Raw genomic sequence first — 23,771 nt, 5'->3', positions numbered from 1 at the left:
AATATATTTGCCAATGATACCTCAGACAAGGATTTGATCTCCAAAATATATAAAGAACTCACACAACTCCACTCTAAGACAAGCAACCCAATTAAAACATGGGCAAAGGACTTGAACAGACACTTCTCCAAGGAGGACATACAGAGGGTCCAGGGACATATGAAAAGATGCTCAGTATCCCTAGTATCAGAAAGATGCAAATTAAAACCATAGTGAATTACCACCTAACACCAGTCAGAATGGCCATCATAAACAAGCAACAAAGAACAAGTGTTGGAGAGGTTGTGAAGAAAAGGGAACCCTAGTGCACTGCTGGTGGGACTGCAGACTGGTACAACCACTATGGAAAACAATATGGGATTTCCTCAAAAAACTAAAAATGGATCTGCTTTTTGACCCAGCAATTCCACTGCTAGGATTATATCCTTAGTACTCTGAAACACCAATCCAAAAGAACCTTTGCACCCCCAATGTTCATAGCAGCACAATTTACAATAGCCGAGTGCTGGAAGCAACCTAGGTGCCCATCAGTAAACGAATGGATCAAAAAACTATGGTACATTTCCACAATGGAATTCTGTGCAGAAGAAAGAAAGAAGGAGTTCCTACCCTTTTCGACAGCATGGATGGAACCGGAGAGCATCATGCTAAGTGAAATAAGCCAGGCAGTGAAAGAGAAGTACCATATGATCTTGTCTTTAACAGGAATCTAATCAACAAAATTAACAAGCAGGCAAAATATAACCAAAGACACTAAAATTGAGAACAGGTTGAGAGTGACCAGAGGGGAAAGGGGAGGGGATTATAGGGGAAAGGGATGAGGGGTTTACAGGAACAATTATAAAGGACATATGGATAATAACAAGGTGAGGGTAGAAACAGAGGAGGGAGGTAGGAAGGGCTGGGGTGGTGGGAAGGGGTGGGGGAGAAAAGGCAGAGAACTGTACTTGAAAGACAATTTTAAAATGTTAAAAAAAGTAAAAAAGGAAAAAAAGAAAAATGTATCATTAGGTTGTCTAAAAATAAAATGCATTGAAACTTAAAAAAATAATTTAAAAAAATGAGGATAATATAAGGCACCTCTGGGACATTTCCAAACATGCCAAAATCTGAATCATTGGGATGCCAGGAGAAAAGGAAGAGCAAGAAATTGAAAATTTATTTTAAAATAATGAAAAAAATCCCTAATTTGGTGAAGGAAATAGACATGCAAACCCAGGAAGCACAGAAAGTCCCAAATAAGGTGAACCCAAAGAAGACCACATCAAGTCACATCATAATTAAAATTCCAAGGGTTAAAGATAAAGAGAGAATCTTAAAAGCAGCAACAGAAAAGCAGACAGTTACAAAGTAGTTCCCTTAAGGCTTCCAGCTGATTTCTTAGAACAAACTTTGCAGGCAAGAAGGGACTGGCAAGTATTCAAAGTGATGAAAAGCAAGGACCTACAACCTAGATTACTCTATCTAGCAAAGTTATCATTTAGAATTGAAGGACAGATAAAGTGCTTTCTACACAAGGTAAAGCTAAAGGAGTTCATCATCACCAAATGATTATTATATGAAATGTGAAGGGACTTATTTAAGAAAAATATCAAAAGTATGAAAAATAAAATGGCAAAAAATACATATGTATCAACAATTGAATCTAAAAAGCAAACAAAACAATGAGAAGAACAGAGAGACAATCAAAGGTACAGAGAACATTTTGATGGTTGCCAGGTCAGAGGGGGGTAGGACAGAATAGGTAAAAAGGTGAGGGGAGCCCTGGCTGGCGTAGCTCAGTGGATTGAGCGTGGGCTGCGAACCAAAGTGTCGCAGGTTCGATTCCCAGTCAGGGTACATTCCTGGGTTGCAGGCCATGACCCCCAGCAACTGCACATTGATGTTTCTCTCTCTCTCTAAAAATAAATAAATAAAATCTTTTTAAAAAGTGAGGGGATTAGGAAGTATACACAGGTAGTTACAGAATAGCCATGGGGATATACAGTACAGTATAAGAAATAGAGAAACCAAAGAACTTATACATATGACCCATGGACACGGACAATGCTGTGGGGATTGCCTGAGGTAGTCAGGGGTGCTGGGCTTAGGAGGGCAAAGGGGGAAAATCAGGATAACTGTAACAGCATAATCAATAAAATATAATTTTAAAAAAGATATTGAATTCATGATTAAATACCTCCTCACAAATAAAACTCCAGGTTCAAATGGTTTTACTGGTAAATTCTATCAATGATTAAAAGAAGAAATACTAAAGAATTTTTCAAATTTGTTACAGAAATATAAGTTATAAGACTGGAGTTATCTTTAAAAGCATTGTTAAGTAAAAAAATTAATGTGCAAAAGGATGAGTAATATTTTCTTTTTTAAAATTATTTTATTGTTGTTCAAGTACAGTTGTCTGCATTTACCCTCCACCACGCCCCCCCCATATTTCCTACGTATATAATAAATAAGTGATATGTATAGGTTCATTTCTGTGCACAGACTATCTCTGCAAGGATACCTCACTATCTTAAAGGAAGGAAATTGAAGGATTTAAATTTAGGAGTAGGAAAAAAACCACGTTTTTCACTTTGCCTCCTTTTGTATTGTTTTATTTAAAATATGAACTGTGATGATTTTTTTAAAAGTTTGAATTCTTTTAGTTCAGGCTTTGCTGGATTTATAATCTGAGTCTTATCATTCAGGTCTGTGAATTGGGTACTAAAGAAAAAACTGTAGAAAGGAATGATTAAAATTTTCAGGCCTGGGGTCTAGAGAACAAGATCATTGAACCCACACTTGGCCACCAACTGGTTGCATGATTTCAGGAAAATATCTCTACCTCTCTGGGTCTCTGTTTATAACATCTGTGAATGGCAGGTTAATTTTTTCCAGCTCTTGGGGGATAACCTCTAAGCCCTTGAAATGGCCTGCTCAATAAGAGCATTTTGATTTACCTGGTGGCCTTGGTCTGTACGGTATTAGTGTGCACTCTGGAGGGGTTGCAGACTAAGTTCAGTCATGTGAACATAGCCTTGCCAATGTAACTGACCTCTAATAAAAAGCCCAGACACCAAAGCTCATGTTAGCATCACTGGCTGCAGTACTTTTTATATCTTGTCACACATTGTTGCTGGGAGAACTGGGTGCTATTCACTTGATTCTACTGGGAAAGGTCAACTAGACTTGCACCTGGCATCGCTTGGACTCTATGCTCCTCTTCCCTTTGATATCTTCAATCTGTATCCATTCAGTATAATAAACCATAACTGTGAGTAAAAAACTCTGAATTCTGCAAGTCCCTCCAGTGAATTACTGAACCTGAGGTGGTTTTTTGGATCCCTAGATGCAAGGGTGATTAATAGTATATACCTCACCAGGACATAGCACCAATGAGATTATGCATACACAACATGCACTAATCACAGCCAGTACTTACTAAGTTCATATTGTGTACCACTGTGTGTCCATGAACTCACTGATTCCTCATTACAACCCTGTGAAACCGATAATTTTTATTCCCACTCCCTACCTATGATTTTTTACTTTTTATTGTTAAATGTATTTTATAGTCAGGAGTACAAAATATAAATGTATGGCTTTAAAAAATACTATATAGACAATTGTGAATCATCACCACCTTAAGAATCAAGGACAACCCCATCTGATGTAGCTCAGTGGGTTGGGTGTCGTACCACAAAGTCAATGGTTACCAATTTGATTCCCTGTCAGGATACATGCCTAGGTTGCAAGCCTGGTTCCCAGTTGGGGCATGTGCGAGAGGCAACGAATCCATCTCACATCTGTGTTTCTCTCCCTCTCTTTCTCCCTCCTTTCGCCTCTAAATAAATAAATAAATAAATAAATAAATAAATAAAATCTTCAAATAATAGAATAAAGGACATAGAAGCCCCCATGAGCACCTACCTAGTGACAACTCCTCCCACCTTCCAAGGTAATCATTTTCTTGCTTGTCTTTTTTTTATAATTGAACCACCCATGTACATATCCCCAATACATTTGCTTCATTTCATTTTCCCTGCTCTCAAGTTTTTTAAAAATATTTTATTTATTTACTTTTTAGAGAGGGGAAGGGAGGACGAAAGAAAGGGAGAGAAATGTCAATGTGAGAGAGATACATTGATGGGTTGCCTCTCATATGCCCCCAACCAGGGACCTGGCCTGCAATCCAGGCATGTGCCCTGACCGGGAATCAAACTGGTGACCTTTTGATTCATAGGTTGGCACTGAATCCACCAAGCTACACCAGCCAGGACTGCTTTCAAGTTTATTGAATGGAATAATACAACATGTGCTCTTTGGTGTCTGGCTTCTTTCACTTAACATTATGTGTGTGAGATTTATCCATGTGGTTGTGTGTATCAGTAGTTTGTTCTTTTATTGCTGTATAGTATTACATTATGTAAATATACCACAATGTATGTATCCTTTCTGCAGTTGATGGAAAGTTGGGTGATTCCCAGTTGGACCTACTGAAAACAGTGCTGCTATGAACGTTCCTTTCTGTACATATTTCCTGATTTCCATGTTCAAGTTCTCTAGGATATATACTTAACATGAAATGGATGGGTTACAGGTTATATGCATTTTCAAATTTATTCAATACTGTACTCTTTCTGATTGTAAGATGAAGCAATTTCAACGAGAGGTCAAGAAACTTTCCTAAGATCACAAAGCCAAACTGCTTTGAACCAAAAGATCCTTGCTCCCAAAGCCAAGCTCTCACTAGCACCTAGTAGCAAATGTGGACACTGAATAATTGTGAGCTATCATACTGAGGGTATAGAGAACTGTTATTCGGGGTCTTCCTGTCCAAGTTATTCTGAACTCTGTCCCTTTTAGTTAATTGTTAACTGCTTCCCAAGAAGCCTGTGATCCTAAAGATTTGCCTTTCACTGCCTACGTCTGGTTAATCAGTCACTGCCCCTGTCTGGTAGACTGCAGCCTCCAAAGCCCATTTATCTAGTGTGAAAGTGGTGAGGGATTCATGATGCTCCGGACCTGTCAAGTGCTCTATTCCCAGGCTGGCAGCCCTACTAGGGGCTGGCAGCCCCTGAGTTTTGATGGTGGGGCCTTCCACCTCAAGGGCACAGGAGAACTGATGCGGGCATTGCTGGTGCTGCGACTGTGTGCCTGGCCCCCTCTGGTCACTCATGGCCTAGCGGTGAGCAATGACCTTGGGGACTGGCTTTAGGGCTCCACAAGGTCTTTCTCTGAGCCCTCGCTCCTTGTTACCACAGCTCCAGGCCTGGTCTCAGCGACTCCTGGGCTCCCGGCTCTCCGGAGCTCTTCTCCGAGCTTCTATCTATGGGCAGTTTGTGGCAGGTGAGACAGCAGAAGAGGTGAGGGGTTGTGTGCAACAGCTGCAGACCCTAAGCCTCCGGCCCCTGCTGGCAGTGCCCACAGAGGAGGAGCCAGACTCAACTGTCAAGACTGGGTGAGTAAGCACAACCACCTCATGGGCCATCACAGTCCATACATGCCTAGTCCCTGGCTTGTCCCTCATGGGAAGTTATATTAAAAATAAAATTTTAAAAATTAAAAAAGGGGAAAAAATAAAATTTAAAAGGAAGACCAGATGAACCAGGGCCCAGGGCCCAGGGAAGGGGGGTTAGTAGGCTCTAGGACCTGATGCCTGCTGGCTGGGCAGTGAGTCCTGGTATGAGGGGAACCTCAGGGCTATGCTGCGGTGTGTGGAGCTGTCACGAAGCCTCTTGAAGACCTCTGCCCCAACTGGGAACATCCTCATGCAGCTGAAGTTGACAGCGTTGATCAGCACTTGGCTCTGTGTAAGAGACCCAGGATGTGGGAGGAAGGTGTGGCTGGCTGCCTACCATGTCCACCTCACCACCCCATCCACCACCCTGTTCCAGAAGGTGCTAACTTCATGTATCGGAAGGCCAGGAGCTTCCTTGGAGCTGAGCCCTGAGAGGCTGGCAGAAGCCATGGACTCTGGGCGGGTAAGAATCTCAGTCTGGGGAAGAAATGAATAGTTGGTGGGGAATGTTGAGGGAGCAGAATCCCCTGGACTTGTATGTAGCAGGCACCTTCAAGTAGTTTGTTCAAACTATTTAACTACCACTACTTTCCAGGCTCAGAACAATCAGAATAAATGTGGCTGTAGTTGGAATGGATGGAATATGGGTCATCTGGGGGTTCTAGGGGAGGGGCCTGGGGGCTCAAAGCTCTCAGGAGTGTTTGAGACAGCAGCTTTTTATCAAATAGAAATAAGTATATGAACATTTTATCAATCTACTTAACTATGCTAGTATATGCTGGAAGTTGTGATTAGACCAATGGGATTTGGTTTAATCATTCATTCACCCATCCAAACATCCACTTCTTCATTCTTTTTTCTTTTCATGTCCTATTTCTACCCTGCCTGCCATTGGCACCCACTCTGTCCTGTATAGTGTATATCTTTATTATTGTGATTTTGTTTTGCCAAGTATATACTGTTTGAAGCCATGTTTTTCCAACATTTCATTATGAAAATTTTCAAACATATATAAAAGTTTAAAGAATCTTACGATGAACACTCATATACCTGCCATTGTTAATATTTAACTATACTTGCTTTAAACCATCTGTCCCTCTCTCCATTGCTCTGTCCATCTATCAATCCATCTTATTTTTTTATGAACTTCAAAGTAAGTTGCTCACATCAGCACACTTCCCTCCAAATGCTTCAGAAAGTATGTCACTAATTAGAGCTCAATAATTATTTATAGTGCTTTATTTCTTTTCAGGTAAAATTTTCATATAATGAATAATGTACAAATTGTAAATGCATGCTTAAAAAATTTTTTTTGTATCCTCACCCAAGGACATTTTTTCACTGCTTTTAAAGAGAGGAAAGGGAAGAGAGAGAGAGAGAAACACTAATTGGTTGCCTCCCATATTCCCCAACTGGGGCTCCCCATTCAGGGCTCAGACCTGCAACCTAGGCATGTGCTCTGACTGGAGAGAGAACCCACAACTTTTTGGTTCATGGGACAATGCTCCAACCAACTCAGCCACACCAGCCAGGGCCATAAATGTTCCCCTTGACAAGCTTGTACAAATGCATGAAACTGAGCAATTCAAATCCTTATCAAGTTATAGAATGTTTCTATAGTTGCAAAAGCTCCCTTGTGTCCTGCTCCATTAATCTGGGAGATACATTTTAAGATGTATGCAAATAGTGTTATGTTATCTATCTTGATCTGTTACACACTTTTTCTCCTAAGCACTCAGACTTTAAGTTCCATCCAAGTGTCTTTGTGAATAGAATTCCATTGTGTACAATTGCTGCTTCTAGTGGTGTGGTTTATCTTTCCTGGGATGGATACCCTGGGAGCCTCCAAGTCTCCACCACCCCAAGCAATGCGGTAGAGCTGAGTTAGAGGTAGTTATCATTGGCCATCTATCATGTTCCAGGTGCTGTGCTAGGGGTGGAGGAGCAATGACCAAGATAAACAAACTCCCTGCCATCAAGGCACTCATTTCCTGTCAGGGAGGGCGTAAGAGACACTTAAAAATGAAAACCAAAGCCAATATGTAACAAGTTAGGTATAAATAAATATTGTAGGTGAAAAAGGCTGAGGAAGGGGCAAGGAAAGCCCCAGACAGGGAGTTGAGGATTTAAACCAGGGAGAACCTCATTAAGTAGAGGATATTGGAACAAAGATCTGGAGGAGAGGTAAGTGGACCTCTGCGGGAAAAGTGTGCCAGGTAGAAGGGACAGCCAGAGCAAAGGCTCTGAGGTTGGAAGGTACCTGGCATGTTTAATAGCAGGGAGACCAGTGTGGTTGGAGGGCAGAGAGCAAGATGGACAGTGGAAGGCAGTGAGAACAGAGGGGCCAGATAGGGTGGAGCCTAGAAGGATACAATGAGGCCTTGGTATTTGTTGAGGAAATTGAGGTCCTAAGAGACTAATAGGAGGAAAACATGGCATTTATTATGAGCTAGCTACTGCTCTAAGCATTTTCTATAGGCCAACTCCAAGTTACTTCTCTGTCTAAGTTTCAGTTTCCTCACTGGAAAATGGAGCTTGGAATGACACCTGTCTACTAGGATCATTATGGAAAGTAAATAAACACAATAGTATATGCAGTTACCTATTACTATAATAATGACAACATGTATTGAGTGCTAATTATTTTCTGGCACTGTCCTGTCATTGTTATGTCTAGGCACATCTCACATGTTAACCCATTTTTATCCATGTAACTCCATGAGGAAGCTACTGTTATCATTTCCATTTTACAGAGGAGAAAACTGAGGCCCAGAGAGGTTACATGACTTGCTCAAGGCCACAAAGTATGTGGTAGAACCAGGATTCAAGTCAGTTTCTGGGGTCTTAACCATCGTATTACACTTCAATAAATTGCATATATATGTGAAATAGCAACTTTTTAGATTCCTAACAATTTCTAATTTTTTCCCCTTCCTGTGGTGTGGGAGAGGAGACTTAGGCCCTATAAGGAAGTCCTGAGCTACTCTCACCTTCCTGGCTGCCCTCCCCTAGGACCTCCAGGTCTCCTGCCTCAGCACTGAGCAAAACAGTCATCTCCAGGCTTCTTTGAGCCGCTTGCAAAGGGTGGTACAGGTAATGCCTCCTGTTGTGGCCTAGCTCCACTGTACCTGCTAGACACCTCTGGTGCTCTGACCACAGTCTCTCTCGCCCTCAGCATGCCCAGGCCCAACACGTGAGGCTCCTAGTGGATGCTGAGTACACCTCGCTGAACCCTGCTCTTTCTCTGCTGGTGGCCGCCCTGGCCTTGCGCTGGAACAGCTCCAGGGATGGTGGGCCCTGGGTGTGGAACACTTACCAGGCTTATCTGAAGGTGTGTGGTACATTCCTGGGCTATTCAGGCTGGAATTTCAGCATCCTGACCTTAAGCAGCCTGTGTACTTTGCCAGGACACACACGAGCGACTGAGGCGGGATGCTGAAGCTGCAGACAGGGCTGGCCTGGCCTTCGGAGTGAAGTTGGTACGAGGGGCGTATTTGGACATGGAGAGAGAGATGGCCCGGCTCCAAGGAACCAAAGATCCCACTCAGCCTGACTATGAGGCTGCCAGTCAGAGGTAGGAGTGGGCCAGGCCAAGCTCTGTGACAAGTAATAATAGCATCTAACCTTTAGAGCTCACAACACAAGATACTGAGCATCCTGTATGTGTCTACACATTACTCCCTCTTCTTGGTCCAGCACACCCCTGCATCCCACCTGAATAGTAGCCTTCTCCTTGGGCTCCTTTCTCACCCCTTTGACCCCCATTCCCTGTCTCTTCCCCACACGCAGCTGGAGGGAGTCCTGTTTATACTCAAGTCAAATCACGTCCCTCCTCAGTTCAAAATCCTTCCATGGACAGGGAATGGCAAAAAATGTGGGAACAACTGTGACAGCACAATCAATAAAAATAAAATGTTTTTTAAAAACCCATATTATTTTTTAAAAATCTTTTCATGGATCCCATTGCACCCTCAGTAAACCCCAAATCCTTACAGCAGCCCACAAGGCCCCATGCAGTCTGGTCACCGCCATCTCTCTAACTTTTCCTTCCACTTTTCCCCTCACTCTCTGCACTGCTTGATGATCCCCAGGGCCTTTTGTACTTCCTGTCCCACTGCCTAGAACGTTCTTCCTCCAGACAGCTTCATGGCTCAATCCCTTACCTCCTTAGGTCTTTGTGTATTTGGTGCTTTCGCAGGGGGCCTTCCCTGACCTCCCTAGCAAAAACTAGAATACCTCATCACCCATTCTTTAACTGAAAGTTCAGTTATCTGGGAGTGAGATTGCTGTGTCACATGATAACTCCACATTTAAACTTTGGAGGAATTGCCAGATGGTATTCCACGGTCTCGCACTATTTTACATTCATACCAGCATTGTATGAGGGTTCCAGGTTCTGCACATCCTCCATGGCATGGTACCACTCATGTTTTAATATATATTTTGAGTGAATAATGAATTCACATGATGCAAAAATTAAAATGATATGAAAATTAATACACCAACATATCTCATTTTGACCAAAATCCCCATCTAATTATGGAGTCTCCCTGGCCCCCACAGGTAATCCCTTTTGTTAGTTTCTTACAGGTGTTTCTTAAATTCCTTTATGCATACAGAGGCAAACACAAAGATTTTTGTATCTGCAAAAGTCACATGTCTACATATTGCTCTTTGCTTTTCTACTCAACTGCCTCTCTTAAAGGCAAAATAGTCTAGTGATGAGCACAAGCTTTGGAGCATCAGATAGTCTGAGCTCAAATCCCAGCCCAGCCATTTCTAGCTGTGTGACCTGGGGACAAGAGACTTAACCTCTTTCAGCTTCAACTCTGCTTATGTAAAATGAAGATAACCAGAACATCTGCCTCACAGAGTTGATTTGAGAGTGAGGTGAGTGAACATATGTGTGTCAGGCAAGATAAAGGAGATTTATAGTAAAGGGACTAAATTAATGGAGTGCCCTGGATGGTGGATTTCAGGACTAGCATGTGAATCAAAAGGGTCGCAGGTTTGATTCCCTGTCAAGATGTATGCTTGGGTTGCAGGCCAGGTCCTCAGCTGGGGCCATGAGAGACAGCCAAAGGGTGTTTCCCTCTCTTTCTCCCTCCCTTTCCTTCTCTGGAAAAATAAATAAATAAAATCACTAAAAAATAATATTAAAAAATTAATGGAACATGGGTAAGGTCCAAATAATCCATAGGGAGTGTTGAGGCACTCAGAAACCCACAAAAGTGGGAAGTGGTTACAACCTTATTATAGGTGAGGAAGAAGGGCCACACTGGAGGAGGTGTGGACAGATAGGGTGGGCCAGGGAGGGGGGCTAAAGGACAAAATGCCCGAGCTCTCTTCCCTCCCACCTTCTAATCTGCCCATGACTGGGTGTTGCAGGATGTAAAAAGTCAGCTTCCTAAGGGGCAGAGAAGGGCAAAGAACAGATCTGGAAGGCAGTGGAAAATAACTACTATAGCGGTGAAGGTCATAGGGTGGCACCTGGCCTATAGCAGTTCAGAAAGCATTTTCCAGTCTTTGTACCTTCCCAGGTCAGTACCAAGAGTGTCCTTGTTCTTTATACAGCTGCATGGCACTCCACTGTACTCTGTGTACCACCATTCATCAAGCCAGTCCCCTACTTAAGGACATTTGGGTTGTTGTTAATCATGTTCTGTAGACAATGTTGCAGTGAATGACCTCAAGAAAATGTCATGTCGTGTGTGTGATGTGGCCCTTATTTGTGAGAATGCCATTGGGCCAAAGGCTTTTTGTATACCTTCATCTCATTCCATCCTCTGAGCATCACTTTTAGGTGAACTTGCATTGTTACAAAAGAGGGAAAAAGCTCAAAGAAGTGATGTCCCTTGCAACTGGTCCAGGTGGAAGTGGGGTATTTTATGACTCCAGAGTTCTTGTCCCTAGGAACTCCATGTCCCAAGGACAGAAATGCCTAGTCACTGAGGCCTGACTATCACTCACCTGGTACCATAACTGGACCATCTGTCTTCAGTTACAGACGCTGTTTGGAGCTGATGTTGACCCATGTTTCCCACCGTGGTTCCATGTGCCACCTCATGGTGGCATCCCACAATGAGGAATCTGTTCATCAGGCAACAAAACGGTATGAAGTGGGCCCCTTCCTTCTTCTCCCTAATTTACATGCTTGGAATGGGTAGAGGGTGGTGGACGTGGAACAAGATGAGGGGCAGAATGTGGCAACAGTAGGTTCAGAGGAATTCTCGGAGGATATTAAAAACATTAAACCTCTGCTACACTTATAGGTCTTATAGTCCCTAGCTGAACAAGGCATCACCCCTTATATGCTAGGATACTGGGAAGTCCTAGGGTTCCAGGGAAGGAATGGAATTCACTGGAGAGATTTCAGGCATCTTAGAGCAGTGGATTTTTTATCATTAAGTTTAGAAGTATTTCAATAGTTAAATAACTGGAACAGCCATGTGGATGCCAATGGCTGACTGAGCTCTGGATCCAGCCACTGTCTGGATTGATGATGTGGCCTTTTCTGTAGCATGTGGGAGCTGGGCATTCCTCTGGATGGGCCTGTCTCTTTTGGACAACTTCTGGGGATGTGTGACCACGTCTCCTTGGCACTGGGTATGTGAATGGCCCGTTCCCTACCACCACCATCACCATGCCCCACCCAGCCCCAGGCCTCATTCCTTCTCAGCCAGGGTCCTTCTCCCATTTCAACCAATGCCTTACCATGCTCCTATCTAGAGTTTGCAGATGGCCCAGTCTCTTCCAATGTCTAAAGTCTTGTAGGCCTTTGTCTCTGTACCTGCTCTCTGTTGTTTTGCTAGTTTTTGATCATGGTGTTTTCTTTCCTATGTGCTTTGTTATCTTTACCACGTTGCTCCCCAGGGACTGACCAGAAGATTTATGTCTTTCTCTGCCAGATGCTAAGGGCTACAAAATTGTTGTATCCTAAAGTCATAGCTTGAGGTTTCCTGAGACATCTCAGATATGCAAATTTGGTCTGCAAATATGCAAGCAGACTAAAGCACAGCCACAACCTCTCAGAGATGGATTTCTCTGTTTTCTTCCCTGCTGTGCATAAGCTGGGTCAAGGTCATTCCCTGGGAGTAGAGGGAACTCTTACTCTGAGAGTGTTCATTTTGGGGTTCCAGCTTAATGCGAGGAAGCTCTCCTTTCTACCTCTCACCCTGTTCAGACTTTAGGCCTCAATTTCTGTATCCCTTCAACTCTGTAAAGCCATCAAATAGCAACTCAATTTTGTATTCAGGGCAGAAGTGCTTCCTGTGCATCCCTTCCCTCTCTGGTTTTCCCTTTCTCTTAATTATTGGATTAGGAAGTTCCTTATTCTCTTGGGAGCATTTTAATAACTTTAAATGTTTACTCCAGAATTTTTAGTTTTTCAGTGGGAAATTTTGTCTAACTCATCTATCTGCCATATTCTCAGAACTAGAAATCTTTGTTCCAGATGGGGCCTATGGGAGCCTCTCTCCAAACACTCTTATCAACATCTTATCAACACTCTCCCTGCAGGGCAGGCTGGCTATGCTGTATACAAGTCCATCCCCTATGGCTCCCTGGAGGAGGTGATCCCCTACCTGATCCGGAGGGCCCAGGAGAACCAGAGTGTGCTGCACGGGGCCCGCAGGGAATGGGAGCTGCTCAGTCAAGAACTTCGACGGAGGCTGCTGGGGCGGGGCCTGAGGGCACTATGTTAGCACACCCAGTGGTTATGTGGTCAATAAAGGTCCTGAGCTACTGCCCAAGCTGCTACCCTGCACTGAAGCTGCCTCCTTGGAGAAGGACTAGTCTTGACCTCACCCAGCCCAGCTAGGGTGTTCTGCAGCTCGTGAGAGACCGTTAGATAAGCCTAAAGCATAGCAAAAAGATTGAGCAAAAACTAATGAAGCCTCTTCCACCCTGAAGCAGTCTACCGTGTGATAGTTCTGGGGTCAGCTTTACTCAGCCAGTCAGTGGCTGAAGCAGGAAATTCCTTCACTCCAGTGGATGCCCAGATGAAGAGCACACCTGAGGCAGTAAAGCCAAGAGTCTGGGTGAAGGCAACATGTGCAGGGAGGAAGTACACAAAGTACACAGGGAGATGGTACACAATCTATGTTTCTCTCCCTTCTTTCCCCTCCCTCTAAATAAATTAATATTTTTGACTTCCAGTCAAGTGGTGGTATAGGCAGAAAAGGCTAGCCACTTTACACAACCTTATCAAAATTACAACTAAAATATAGAACAACCATCACTCAGAATCATCAGAATACTTCAAGTTGAACAGAAGTCTGATAACTATGGGTTGAAGCCCCAACCATCCAGACTGGTAGGAGGGGCGGAGATGCAGAACCAGCTGGTACCACATCCATTTGTGGTGGATAAAAATTTGGGAGAGGTATTTTGGGAGTGAGGAGTCCCAGCCCCACACCAAGCCCCCAGCCCAGGGTTCTAGCATCAGGAAGATTAGTCCCCATAAATCAAGGCTGCAAAAACCAGCCAGGACTGAGTCAGTGGAGAAACTTCTGGAGTCCCCAGGAGTTCCTCTTAAAGAAACCACACACGAACTTATTCAGACTCACTCCCTCTGAGCTACAGCACCAGGGTAGCAGCTTGAAAGGCACCAGTGGCATACAGGGAGGGATTGAAGTTTCTAGCATCAGGGTGAGAACTGGGAGACAGCCTTCTCCCAGACAGAAAGGTGGACAGAGGTCACTGTGTATTTTCTGAACACTCCCCTGATAGAGTAACAGAGTCAGCAGGCCGGTGCCATATCTGAGACTTCATTAACCTGGCTAATGATGTTTGACCAACACTGGGGATCCCTTGAGGCTCCATCTCACCCAACTGACAGGTGTTAACAGTAGCTTTTCCTACGAATGGCTGGTCTTGGCTCAGGCTTCACAACTTCCTAAATCCTTTCAAGCAAACAGCAGCTGGCCTCAGTGAGTCCTGAGCACAACCCCCACCCCCCATACATCTTGCTAAGTGGCTCCAAGCATGAAATTAGCAGCAGCCATCCTAGATTCACAGCTTGTCTTTGACTGGTGATCTCCAAGCCCAGCACAAGTAACAGTCATCTCAGATTGCTTTATAGCTCAGGCAGGGTGCCCCAAGAAAAACACATGTCAGGGCTGACCTTGGCCTGCACCACCTGGGAAACCCCAGGGCCTTTGGACGTAGTGGACAGCTACAGGCCATGTCTGAGCACCACCACCCTGTCCCTGCACAGCTGATCCTCCATGGAGGACAGAGGTTGATGGTCAGTGGTCACAACCAGCCCTTGCATTTGACTGGTGTGGGAGGCCTGGGAGGCCTGGGTAAATACCTCCCCCATTGACCTGCCAACAGCAAACAAGTCTCAACTACAAAAAGAGGGTGTACTCAGCCCACACAAAGGGTGAACCTCGAGTACCTAGCTTGGGTGGTAGGGGAGGCTGTGCCACTGAACCATACAGGACACCTACTACATTAGGTCACGATACCAAGACAGGGAGTCATAGCATCTCGACCTAATACATAGAAGAAAAATAAAATTAAAAACAGGGATGCTGCCAAAATGAGGAGACAAAGAAACATGGCCCAAAAAGAAGAACAGATCAAAACTCCCTGAAAAGAGCTGAATGAAATGGAGATGAGCAATGTATCAGATGCAGAGTGCAAAACACTGGTTATGAAGTTCAGGGAACTTAGTGAGAACCTCAAGAGCATAAAGAAGATCCAGTCAAAAATGAAGGCTGCACTAATTGAAATAAAGAATAATTAACAGGGAAACAATAGTAGAGTGAATGAAGTCAAGAATAAAATCAATGACTTGGAACATAAAGAAGCAAAAAACAACCAATCAGAACAATAAGAAGAAAAAAGAATCCAAAAATGTGAAGATAGTATAAGCAGCCTCTGAGACAACATCAAGAGGTTCAACATTTGTATCATAGAGGTGCCAGAAAGAGAACAGAAGGAGCAAGGAATTGGAAATCTATTTGAAAAAATAATGAAAGAAAACTTCCCTAATTTGGTGAAAGAAATAGACATGCAAGTCCAGGAAGCGCAGAGAGCCCCAAACAAGGTGAATGCAAAGAGGCCCACTCCAAGACACAGCATAATTAAAATGCCAAAGGTTAAAGATAAAGTGAGAATCTTAAAATCAGCAGGAGAAAAGCAGCTAGTTACCTACAGGAGAGTTAGACTGTAAGACTACCTAAGGCTGTCAGCTGATTTCTCAGAAGAAACTTTGTTGGCTAGAAGGGATTGGCAAGAAATATTCAAAGTCATGAAAAGCAGGGACCTACAGCTAAGACTGCTCTACCCAGCAAAGCTATCATTTAGAATTGAAAGTCAGATAAAGAGTTTCCCAGACAAGAAACAAACTAAAGGAGTTCATCATCAACAAACCAATATTATATAAAGTGTTAAGGGACTCATTTAAGAAAAAGAAAAACATCAAAACTATGAACAATAAAATGGCAATACATACATATCTATCAACAATTAAATCTTTAAAAAAATAAGCAAACAAAGAGAACAGAGGAAGAATCATGGATACGGAGAGTTTTGATGGTTGCCAGATGGGAGGGGATTGTGGGAGAACGGGTGAAGAGGTGAGGGGATCAGAAGTACAAATAGGTATTTATAAAATAACCATGGACATGTAAAGTACAGTGTAGGAAATAGAGTACCCAACGAACCCATACATATGACCCATCAACATGAACAATGGTGTGGGGATTGCCTGAGGGAGTGGGGGTTCCTGGGTGGTGGGGGGAAATTTTGGCACTACTGGGATACTCTACTTCTAGTCAAGATGGAGGCATATGTAAACACTCCTAGCCTCCATACACAATTATAGCAAAACATACAGATATACTGCAAAAGAAATATCACCCAGAATTGTCATAAAATCATGCTCTGTGGAAATCCGACAACCAAGGATTAAAGAAGCCACATTCATCCAGATGGGTAGGGACGGTTGAGTTGAGGAGAGGCACAGAGAGCTGTGGAAATGCAGGATGCTGCACAGAGGCACAGAGATGGGAACAACATCCAAGTATGGTGGATAAAAAAATGGGAGTGCTACCTCAGGTTGAGGAATCCAGCCCCAGTCCAGAACATCCAGCCCAAGATCCCAGCACCAGGAAGATAAGTCCCCATAACTTCTGACTATAAAAACCAGTGGGGATCAGTGCAGCAGAAGAAACTGTGTCTTGTTCAAGGGTTTGCAATGGACTTAGGACTCATGCAGACCCACCCTCTCTGTGATTCAGCACCAGGGCAACATCTGGAAGGGCACCAGTGGCATATGGGGAGAAAGTTAAATTGAAGTTGGGATACAGCTTCCTCCTCAGCAAAACTCCAGAGGCCAGGCATCAGCATTGTTCCCTCTATGAGCCCGCCCCCACACAGAGCAACAGAGTGGTGATGCTGGTTGGCCCGCCCTGGCAATTACGTAAGGCTCCACACCATATAACTTAACAGGTGTGCTAAGACAGGGAGTCAAAGCAGCTTTACCTAATACATAGAAACAAACACAGGGAGGCTGCCAAAATGAGGAGAAAAAGAAATATGGCCCAAGTGAAAGAACAGAACAACACTCCAGAGAAATATCTAAAGGAATGGAGCTAAGCAAACTATCACATGCATAGTTCAAAACACTGGTTTTCAGGATGCTCCAGGAATTCATTGGGTACGTCAATGCCATAAAAAAGACCCAGGCAGAAATGAAGGTTGCATTAAGTGAAATAAAGAAAAATCCCCGGCTGGCGTAGCTCAGTGGATTGAGTGTGGGCTGGGAACCAAAGTGTCCCAGGTTCGATTCCCAGCCAGGGTACATGCCTGGGTTGCAGGCCATGACCCCCAGCAACCGCACATTGATGTTTCTCTCTCTCTCTCTCTATCTCCCTCCCTTCCCTCTCTAAAAAATAAATAAATAAAATCTTAAAAAAAAGAAAAAATCTACAGGGAACCGACAGTGGAGAGGATGAAGCCAAGAATCGTATCAATGATTTGGAACAAGATGAAGGAAAAAGTATTCAATCAAAACAGCAGGGAAAAAAAACATTTTTAAAGATGAGGATATGCTTAGGAACCTCTGGGACATCTGTAAATGTACCAACATCTGAATCATAAGGGTACCAGAAGAAGAAGAGGAAGAACAAAACATTGAAAACTTGTTTGAAAAAGTAATGAAAGAAAATGTCTCTGATTTGGTGAAGGAAGTGGACATACAAGTCCAGGAAGCACAGAGAGTCCCAAACAAGATGGACCCAATAAGGACCACACCAAGACACACCATAATTAAAATGCCAAAGGTTAAAAAATAAAGAGAGAGCCCTGGCAGGTGTGGTTCAGTGGATTAAGTGCTGGCCTGGAAACCAAAAAGTTGCTGGTTTGATTCCCAGTCAGGGCACATGCCTGGGTTGTGGGCCAGGTCCCCCACTGTGGGTATGCAAGAGGCAACCGATCAATGTATCTCTCACACATCGATGTTTCTCTCCTGGTCTTCCTCCCTCCCTTCCCCCTCTCTAAAAAGATAAATAAATAAAAATAAAATAAACAAAAAAGATAAAGAGAGAATCTTAAAAGCAGTGAGAGAAAAGTAGACAATTACCTACAAAGGAGTTCCCACAAGACTGTCAGTTGACTTCTCAAAAGAAACTTTGCAGGCTAGAAGGGACTGGAAAGAAATGTTCAAAGTGATGAAAAGCAAGAACGTACAATGTAGATTATTCTACCCAGTAAAGAAATCATTTAAAATTGAAGGGCAGACAAAATGCTTCTCAGACAAGGTAAAACTAAAGGAGCTCATTATCACCAAGCCATTATTATATGAAATGCTAAGAGGAATTATATCAGAAAAAGAAGATCAAAACAATGAACATTAAAATGACAATAAATTCACAACTATCAAAAATTGAATCCAAATAACAAACCAAGCAAACAAGCAGAACAGGAACATAATAATAAATATGGAGATCATTTGGAGGGTTATTAGTTGGGAGAGGGGAGGAGAAGAACGGGGCAAAGATACAGGGAATAAACAGCACAAATTGGTAGGTACAAAACAGACAGGGGAATGTTAAGAACAGTATAGGTGATGGAGTAGCCAAAGAACTTATATGCATGCCCCACAGACATGCACCAAAGGGGGGATTGCTGGAGGGAAGCAGTGTACCAGGCAGAGGGGGGCAGAGGGGAAAAAATGGGACAACGGCAATAGCATACTCAATAAAATATAATTTAAATGCCTAAATAAAATCTTTTTCAAAAAGCTGAGGGAAATGTATTTCAGAAAATGGAATAACCAGTGGAAGGGCCCTGAAGTCAAAACAAACTGCATATGTGTAGCAGCAGGGAGCAAGGGGACCCAGGGTGAGGACTGCAACTGAAGAGGAAGCAGGTACAGATAGGAAAGGGCCTCAAAAGGAATATATATGAATATTGTTGGTTATTGTTCTGTGTGTGATGGGAAACCATTGGAGTTGTAGGTAGGAAATTAATATTACCCAGTTTACAATTTCTGGGTTTTTTGATTTGGGAATTTGATTGTGTATCGGATCACTTTGTGAACTTGCTTAATAGTTGTAATTGTTTGTTGATTGTTTTACTTTATTGTTATCTGCAGATGGTGACAGCTTGGTCTCAGGCTTTCAATCTCTAAACTCTAATTTATTTTGTCATAAGCTGTTGGCCAGAATTCTCAAACTTTGTTGTCAATGGGCAATTTTTTTCTTTGTTCTTCATATTTAAGGGAACAAGTCTATGTTTCTGCATTAAGTATCATGCTTGCTTTTGGGTTTTGCTTTATAATTTTTATCAAGTAAGGAAGCTCTTATCTATTATCAGTTTTCTGAAGTGTTTTTCCTCAATCACAAATAGGTATTGAATTTTATCAAAGGCCCCTTCTGTATCTACTGAGTTAAACATGATTTTTGTCCTTTAATCCATGAATGTGTTTTATTACATTGATAGATTTTCTTTTATGGAGTCATTCTGCTTTCTGGGAATAAATCAATGGGTTAACCGCTTTCTTTTTTAGGAGTTTTGCATAATCACAAATACAATTGATATGTAATTTCATTTTCTGGTTCTGGAAACTCATCTGGTTTTGGAATTAAGGTCATACTAACCCATAAAAATGAGTCTTGCTCTCTTTTCAAATTTTTTTTGGAACCTTGTGTAAGAGTATCTGTACATAAAATGAAGTGATTATCATTATAATAATTAACTATATAAAGAAATGCTTTGTGTTTTAAGATGCTTCTGCAGGGATCATTCAAGACAAATGCAGAAAACCAGTTAGGATGCCATTGAAAAATATGGGGGTACTGAGAAAAATAAGATGCAGTAAGTGTGATATTCAGAGGTTCCTGAAGGATCTCATTTGAAGGGATTTTAGAGACCAAGCTGGGTTGAACCAAGTGCATGATTGATTAGCCATGTCTGCCAAGGATATAGGAGTACAAGGACAAGGAGTCTATGCAGTTGCTCTCCCTGAGGATATGGGGTAGGGCCTTAAGGAAGAGGAACTCAAGGATGATGGGTGCAGAAAAATAGTGCTTGGGGCAAGATGGGTGCAGAGGCTGAGGACTTGGAATGGGTGATCTCAGCAGGACAATGGGGGAGGGGATTGTCAAGGACATGGAGATAAAGGTGCCAAGGAGGTTGCTACCTGGATTCTGTTCTTACATGTAGTATTCAAAAATAAACTAGAGAGTCCTGGCCAGGTATCTCAGTTGGTTAGAGTGTCATCCTGATATGCCAAGGTTGTGGGTTCGATCCCTTAGTCAGGGCACATACAAAGAATCAACCAATGAATGCATGGATGAATGGAACAACCATCAATGTTTCTCTCTCTTTCTCTCTCACTCCCTCTCTTCAATCAATTTTAATTTTTTTAAATAAGTAAATAAATAAATAAATGAGAGATTTCCTGATAAAATGTAGTTTGCTTACCTTGAATTGGATGGGATTATACATATACTGAATTAGAGCTAGGTGGAGGCTACTTGCCCTCCACAGTACATGAGGCTCATGTAAGCCCAAGTCCCCATAAAGTTCACTTTGCCCTGGCTCCTAGGTCCTTTTGTGTGATTTTAACACCTCTGGGATGGTGGATGTTGGCATGGTAGGTAGGTGTCTTCCCTTGTTCCAAAACTCTGGACTTAATGATAAGCACTGTGTTGAGATGGATTCTGAGGCAGAGTTCTCGGAGGGTGGAGGTTCCAGGACACAGGGATGGAACCTGGGGTCAAGGGTCACTCAGTCAGGGAAAGGCTGTAGGGGCTGGGGATTGGCAAAGGTGTTGTCTGGAGAAAGGGGCAGGGATAGTCCTGAGCCTTGCTGCCCCTCAGTTGTCCAGTTCGATGGTGAGAAATCTGCTGGGCAGACGGAGCTCTTCTCAGCACTGCTGGGCCACAGCTCTGCCATGCTTGGTGCCAACCCAACCAGTGAATGCACATGTGGTGATACCCCTACATTCCCAGGGTCCCACGTGTCAGTCCCAAGAGCCAAGGCTCTCTCTTCCAGAGGCCTGTCTCCATCATGACCCACTCCCACTTCCTGATGACCCTCCTGTCCCCTGTGACACTTCTTGACCTCTCAATGAACCCCTTTTCTTCTCCAATCAGTATTCCCAGTCTCCTGGTGCCTCCCATGCTCACAGTAATCTTCTCATCCTCTCAAGGACCTGTGTCCCCGAGCTATCCCTCCTGTACTGACATCCACCTCCCATGTGACTCCTTTCATCCCTCAGCCCTGTCCTCATTGTTCTGCTATAGCTGCTGCCTTGAGCAGCACACCTCTGCATGGAGACACCTTCTTAGGCTGCAGCTTGGTGGTACAGCACCTGCTAAAGGCAGGAGATGACCTACATCTACATTACCAGCAGGGTTGCACTCCTCAGGACTAGAGAGCAGGGTGGTATGGCCAAGCAGAGCCAGGAGGTAAACAGTGGCCCAAATGAAGAGGGGGCATCAGGGCCAGCACCCCCACCCTACCTCACCCCACATACCCCTCATTCAGGTGCTGGAGCTGTTACAACTCTGTTTTGCCCACATATCTACACTAGTGTACAGTGGTGAGTTGACATTCACTGCATTCCTGGGCCAATTGCAGGCTAGCTCTGGACACAGCTTATGTGGTTCCCTGTCTTTGCTGTGGGTAATGCAGGTGGACAAGTAACTGTTCACACTGGGAAGCCCACCCACCCACCCACCACTCCCAGTTACCCTAGACTTACCCTCAGACTGCCCTTTACCCCAGGGCACCAAGGCCAAAGCAGATCAGATCTCCCCAAATCTCAGCCTTGGGGTTTGGCCAGGTAAGTGGGAGAGGTTGGGAGAAGAAGGACCACCCCTGTCTTCTTCATGCCTCATAGTCTCATTACCTTCTCCAGCTGAGCAGCCTGTGGCCATTAGGGCCAGTAACAGGTATATGCCTCATGGACCCCAAGCAGCTGCCTCCAGCCTAGGGTGAGCCCAACTGCACCTACAAGAGCAGCTCCCACACACTCATGGCCAAGTGAGAGATAGTCCCTCCAACACCCCGTCTGGCTGTCCAGCAGAGCACTCTGGGGAGAGTCCAGATCTCCAGCTCTCCTCGCAAGGAAAACCCCTTTGTCTCTGATGTATACTCTCTCCCCTCCCCACCTCCAGGTGGAGGGGCCGTCCAGTCACTGGGCAGCAGCCTGATGTGCTGACCTTCAGCACTGCAGATGTGACACCCCTAGCCTACTCCCCATGCCAATTTGGTCTCACAGACCAGTCTCCTACCTGCCCTCCCAACTCAAATGTTCATAAACAAAAGACTGGGAAATGTGACAGTAGCCATGGTATAGTGTCTTCACCTCTGGACTGGCACCTCACATAGAGCCCTCCAACTGAAGTGACCACCCCACACCACCACTGGATAGTGGGTATGCAGTCCTGTGTGCTTGTCTCATAGACTGCAAAGAAGAGGTGGCTGTACCTCTAATGGTAAAGACCAGGTGCTGGCTCTCTAACAGCCAGGCTTTGTGATCTGGGGTCTGTTTCCCTTCTGTCTGGTAGCTGGTATAGATCAGCAGCCCCTGGCACATGGTGATCTCTGCCAAGGTGCAGGCTCCACCCTCTGCAGGTTTGGGCCTCTGAGTAGCCTGCTTTCCTCCCACCTAGCACCCTGCACTGCCCCAACCTGCTGCCGCCGATGGCACTGAGTCCCTTGGCAAACCTGTTGGTGCTGCTTCTTCTTTTTGAGTTTGTGTGGTTGGGCTCCCTGCATGTGGCTCTGCACCCCCAGGGACAAAGCAAGGGGTGGTCCTGCACTATGTCAAGCTTGCTGCCTGGCTGCCTGCTGCAGCAGGTACTGGAGGCACTGCAGTTTCTGCAGACCCACTGGCATATTCATGGCAGTCTCAGCTCACATGCTGTGTAGTTGGTGTGACCAGTCCTGGCCAAGGTGACTACCTGTCTCACCTGCATGCCCAGTGTCCCTGTCTAGCAGCCAATAGCTTACCAGGCCCCTTGGTCTCCACAGGACTTAGTAGGGCTTCCCCTGAGGAGGCCCAGGCCCAGGCCCAGGCCCCAAACTGTACCCAAGGCTGCCGCTTGAGTTCATCTGTGGTGATATGCCTGCTGATAACTTAGACCTCTACAGCTTCTGCATCCTGACCCAGGAGGTCTTCATTGGTCAGTGAGTGACCCTACACCCTGTCCTTTTGGATCCACCAATCGTGCTTCCTCACAGGGTAACTGTTCTGGGCTGAGATAAAGGCTAAATTGGAGGCAGGTGAGAGCCCAGCCTTGGAATCCCTGGTGCCAGGCCTCTACCAGGCTTTGATTCAGGCTGGGCCGGGCCGAGAGCCTGCTGACTGCTAGGGCAGCCTGCAGAATACCCAATACCTGCTGCAGGAGTCCAAGTACAGGACAGGCTGGCAGGAGTGAGTGGTTGCCATGGAACCTTAGGCAGGGCCTTTGTCCCCACATCCACACTCCTTTCCATAGGACTCAGCTCCTGAGGTGAACTCCCCAATGGATTAGACCATACTGGGTCCTGCACCCCAGGGTTCCCCACCAGGTAAGAGGGTAAGAAGAGGTGGTAGCAGGTGCTGGGCACAGTTCAGCTATAACTCCCTAATTCCAACCAACTGGTTCATACCTCCAGAGACACTAAACTATGAGTTGGCTCCCAGATGCAAGACAACACCCAGGCCTGTGCCCCCCTGTGATGTCTCAAGGCCCCTCCTCATCCCAGGTAAGAGCCAGGACAGGGATGTGGAGGACTAAGGGAGTTATGGGGTACCTAGGGC

At 44.5% G+C, this 23,771-nt stretch overlaps 1 protein-coding gene across 5 annotated transcripts; it reads left to right on the top strand.

Annotated features, from left to right (window-relative positions):
- Positions 1-4,944: 4,944 nt before the first annotated feature.
- PRODH2 (proline dehydrogenase 2) lies at positions 4,945-13,565 on the top strand. 5 transcript variants are annotated; one of them, XM_045846845.1, is made up of 10 exons: positions 4,945-5,170; positions 5,247-5,331; positions 5,404-5,443; positions 5,684-5,795; positions 5,880-5,966; positions 8,516-8,596; positions 8,679-8,834; positions 8,911-9,077; positions 11,505-11,615; positions 13,022-13,565. In XM_045846845.1, the coding sequence occupies exons 1-10, from the start codon at positions 4,994-4,996 to the stop codon at positions 13,320-13,322; spliced, it is 1,317 nt and encodes a 438-aa protein (XP_045702801.1). In that variant the 5' UTR covers positions 4,945-4,993; the 3' UTR covers positions 13,323-13,565. The 5 variants fall into 5 exon arrangements, with proteins under 5 accessions (XP_045702801.1, XP_045702800.1, XP_045702799.1 ...); XM_045846844.1 differs by having other exon boundaries at positions 5,657-5,795; positions 13,022-13,564; XM_045846843.1 differs by adding an exon at positions 12,024-12,109 and having other exon boundaries at positions 5,247-5,443; positions 5,657-5,795; positions 13,022-13,254.
- Positions 13,566-23,771: the final 10,206 nt, after the last annotated feature.

The sequence above is a fragment of the Phyllostomus hastatus genome, unplaced genomic scaffold (assembly GCF_019186645.2).
Source record: "Phyllostomus hastatus isolate PE091 unplaced genomic scaffold, TTU_PhHast_1.1 phas_contig_5, whole genome shotgun sequence".
Taxonomy (NCBI): Eukaryota; Metazoa; Chordata; class Mammalia; order Chiroptera; family Phyllostomidae; genus Phyllostomus; species Phyllostomus hastatus.
This window is presented reverse-complemented; position numbering and strand designations above follow the sequence as displayed.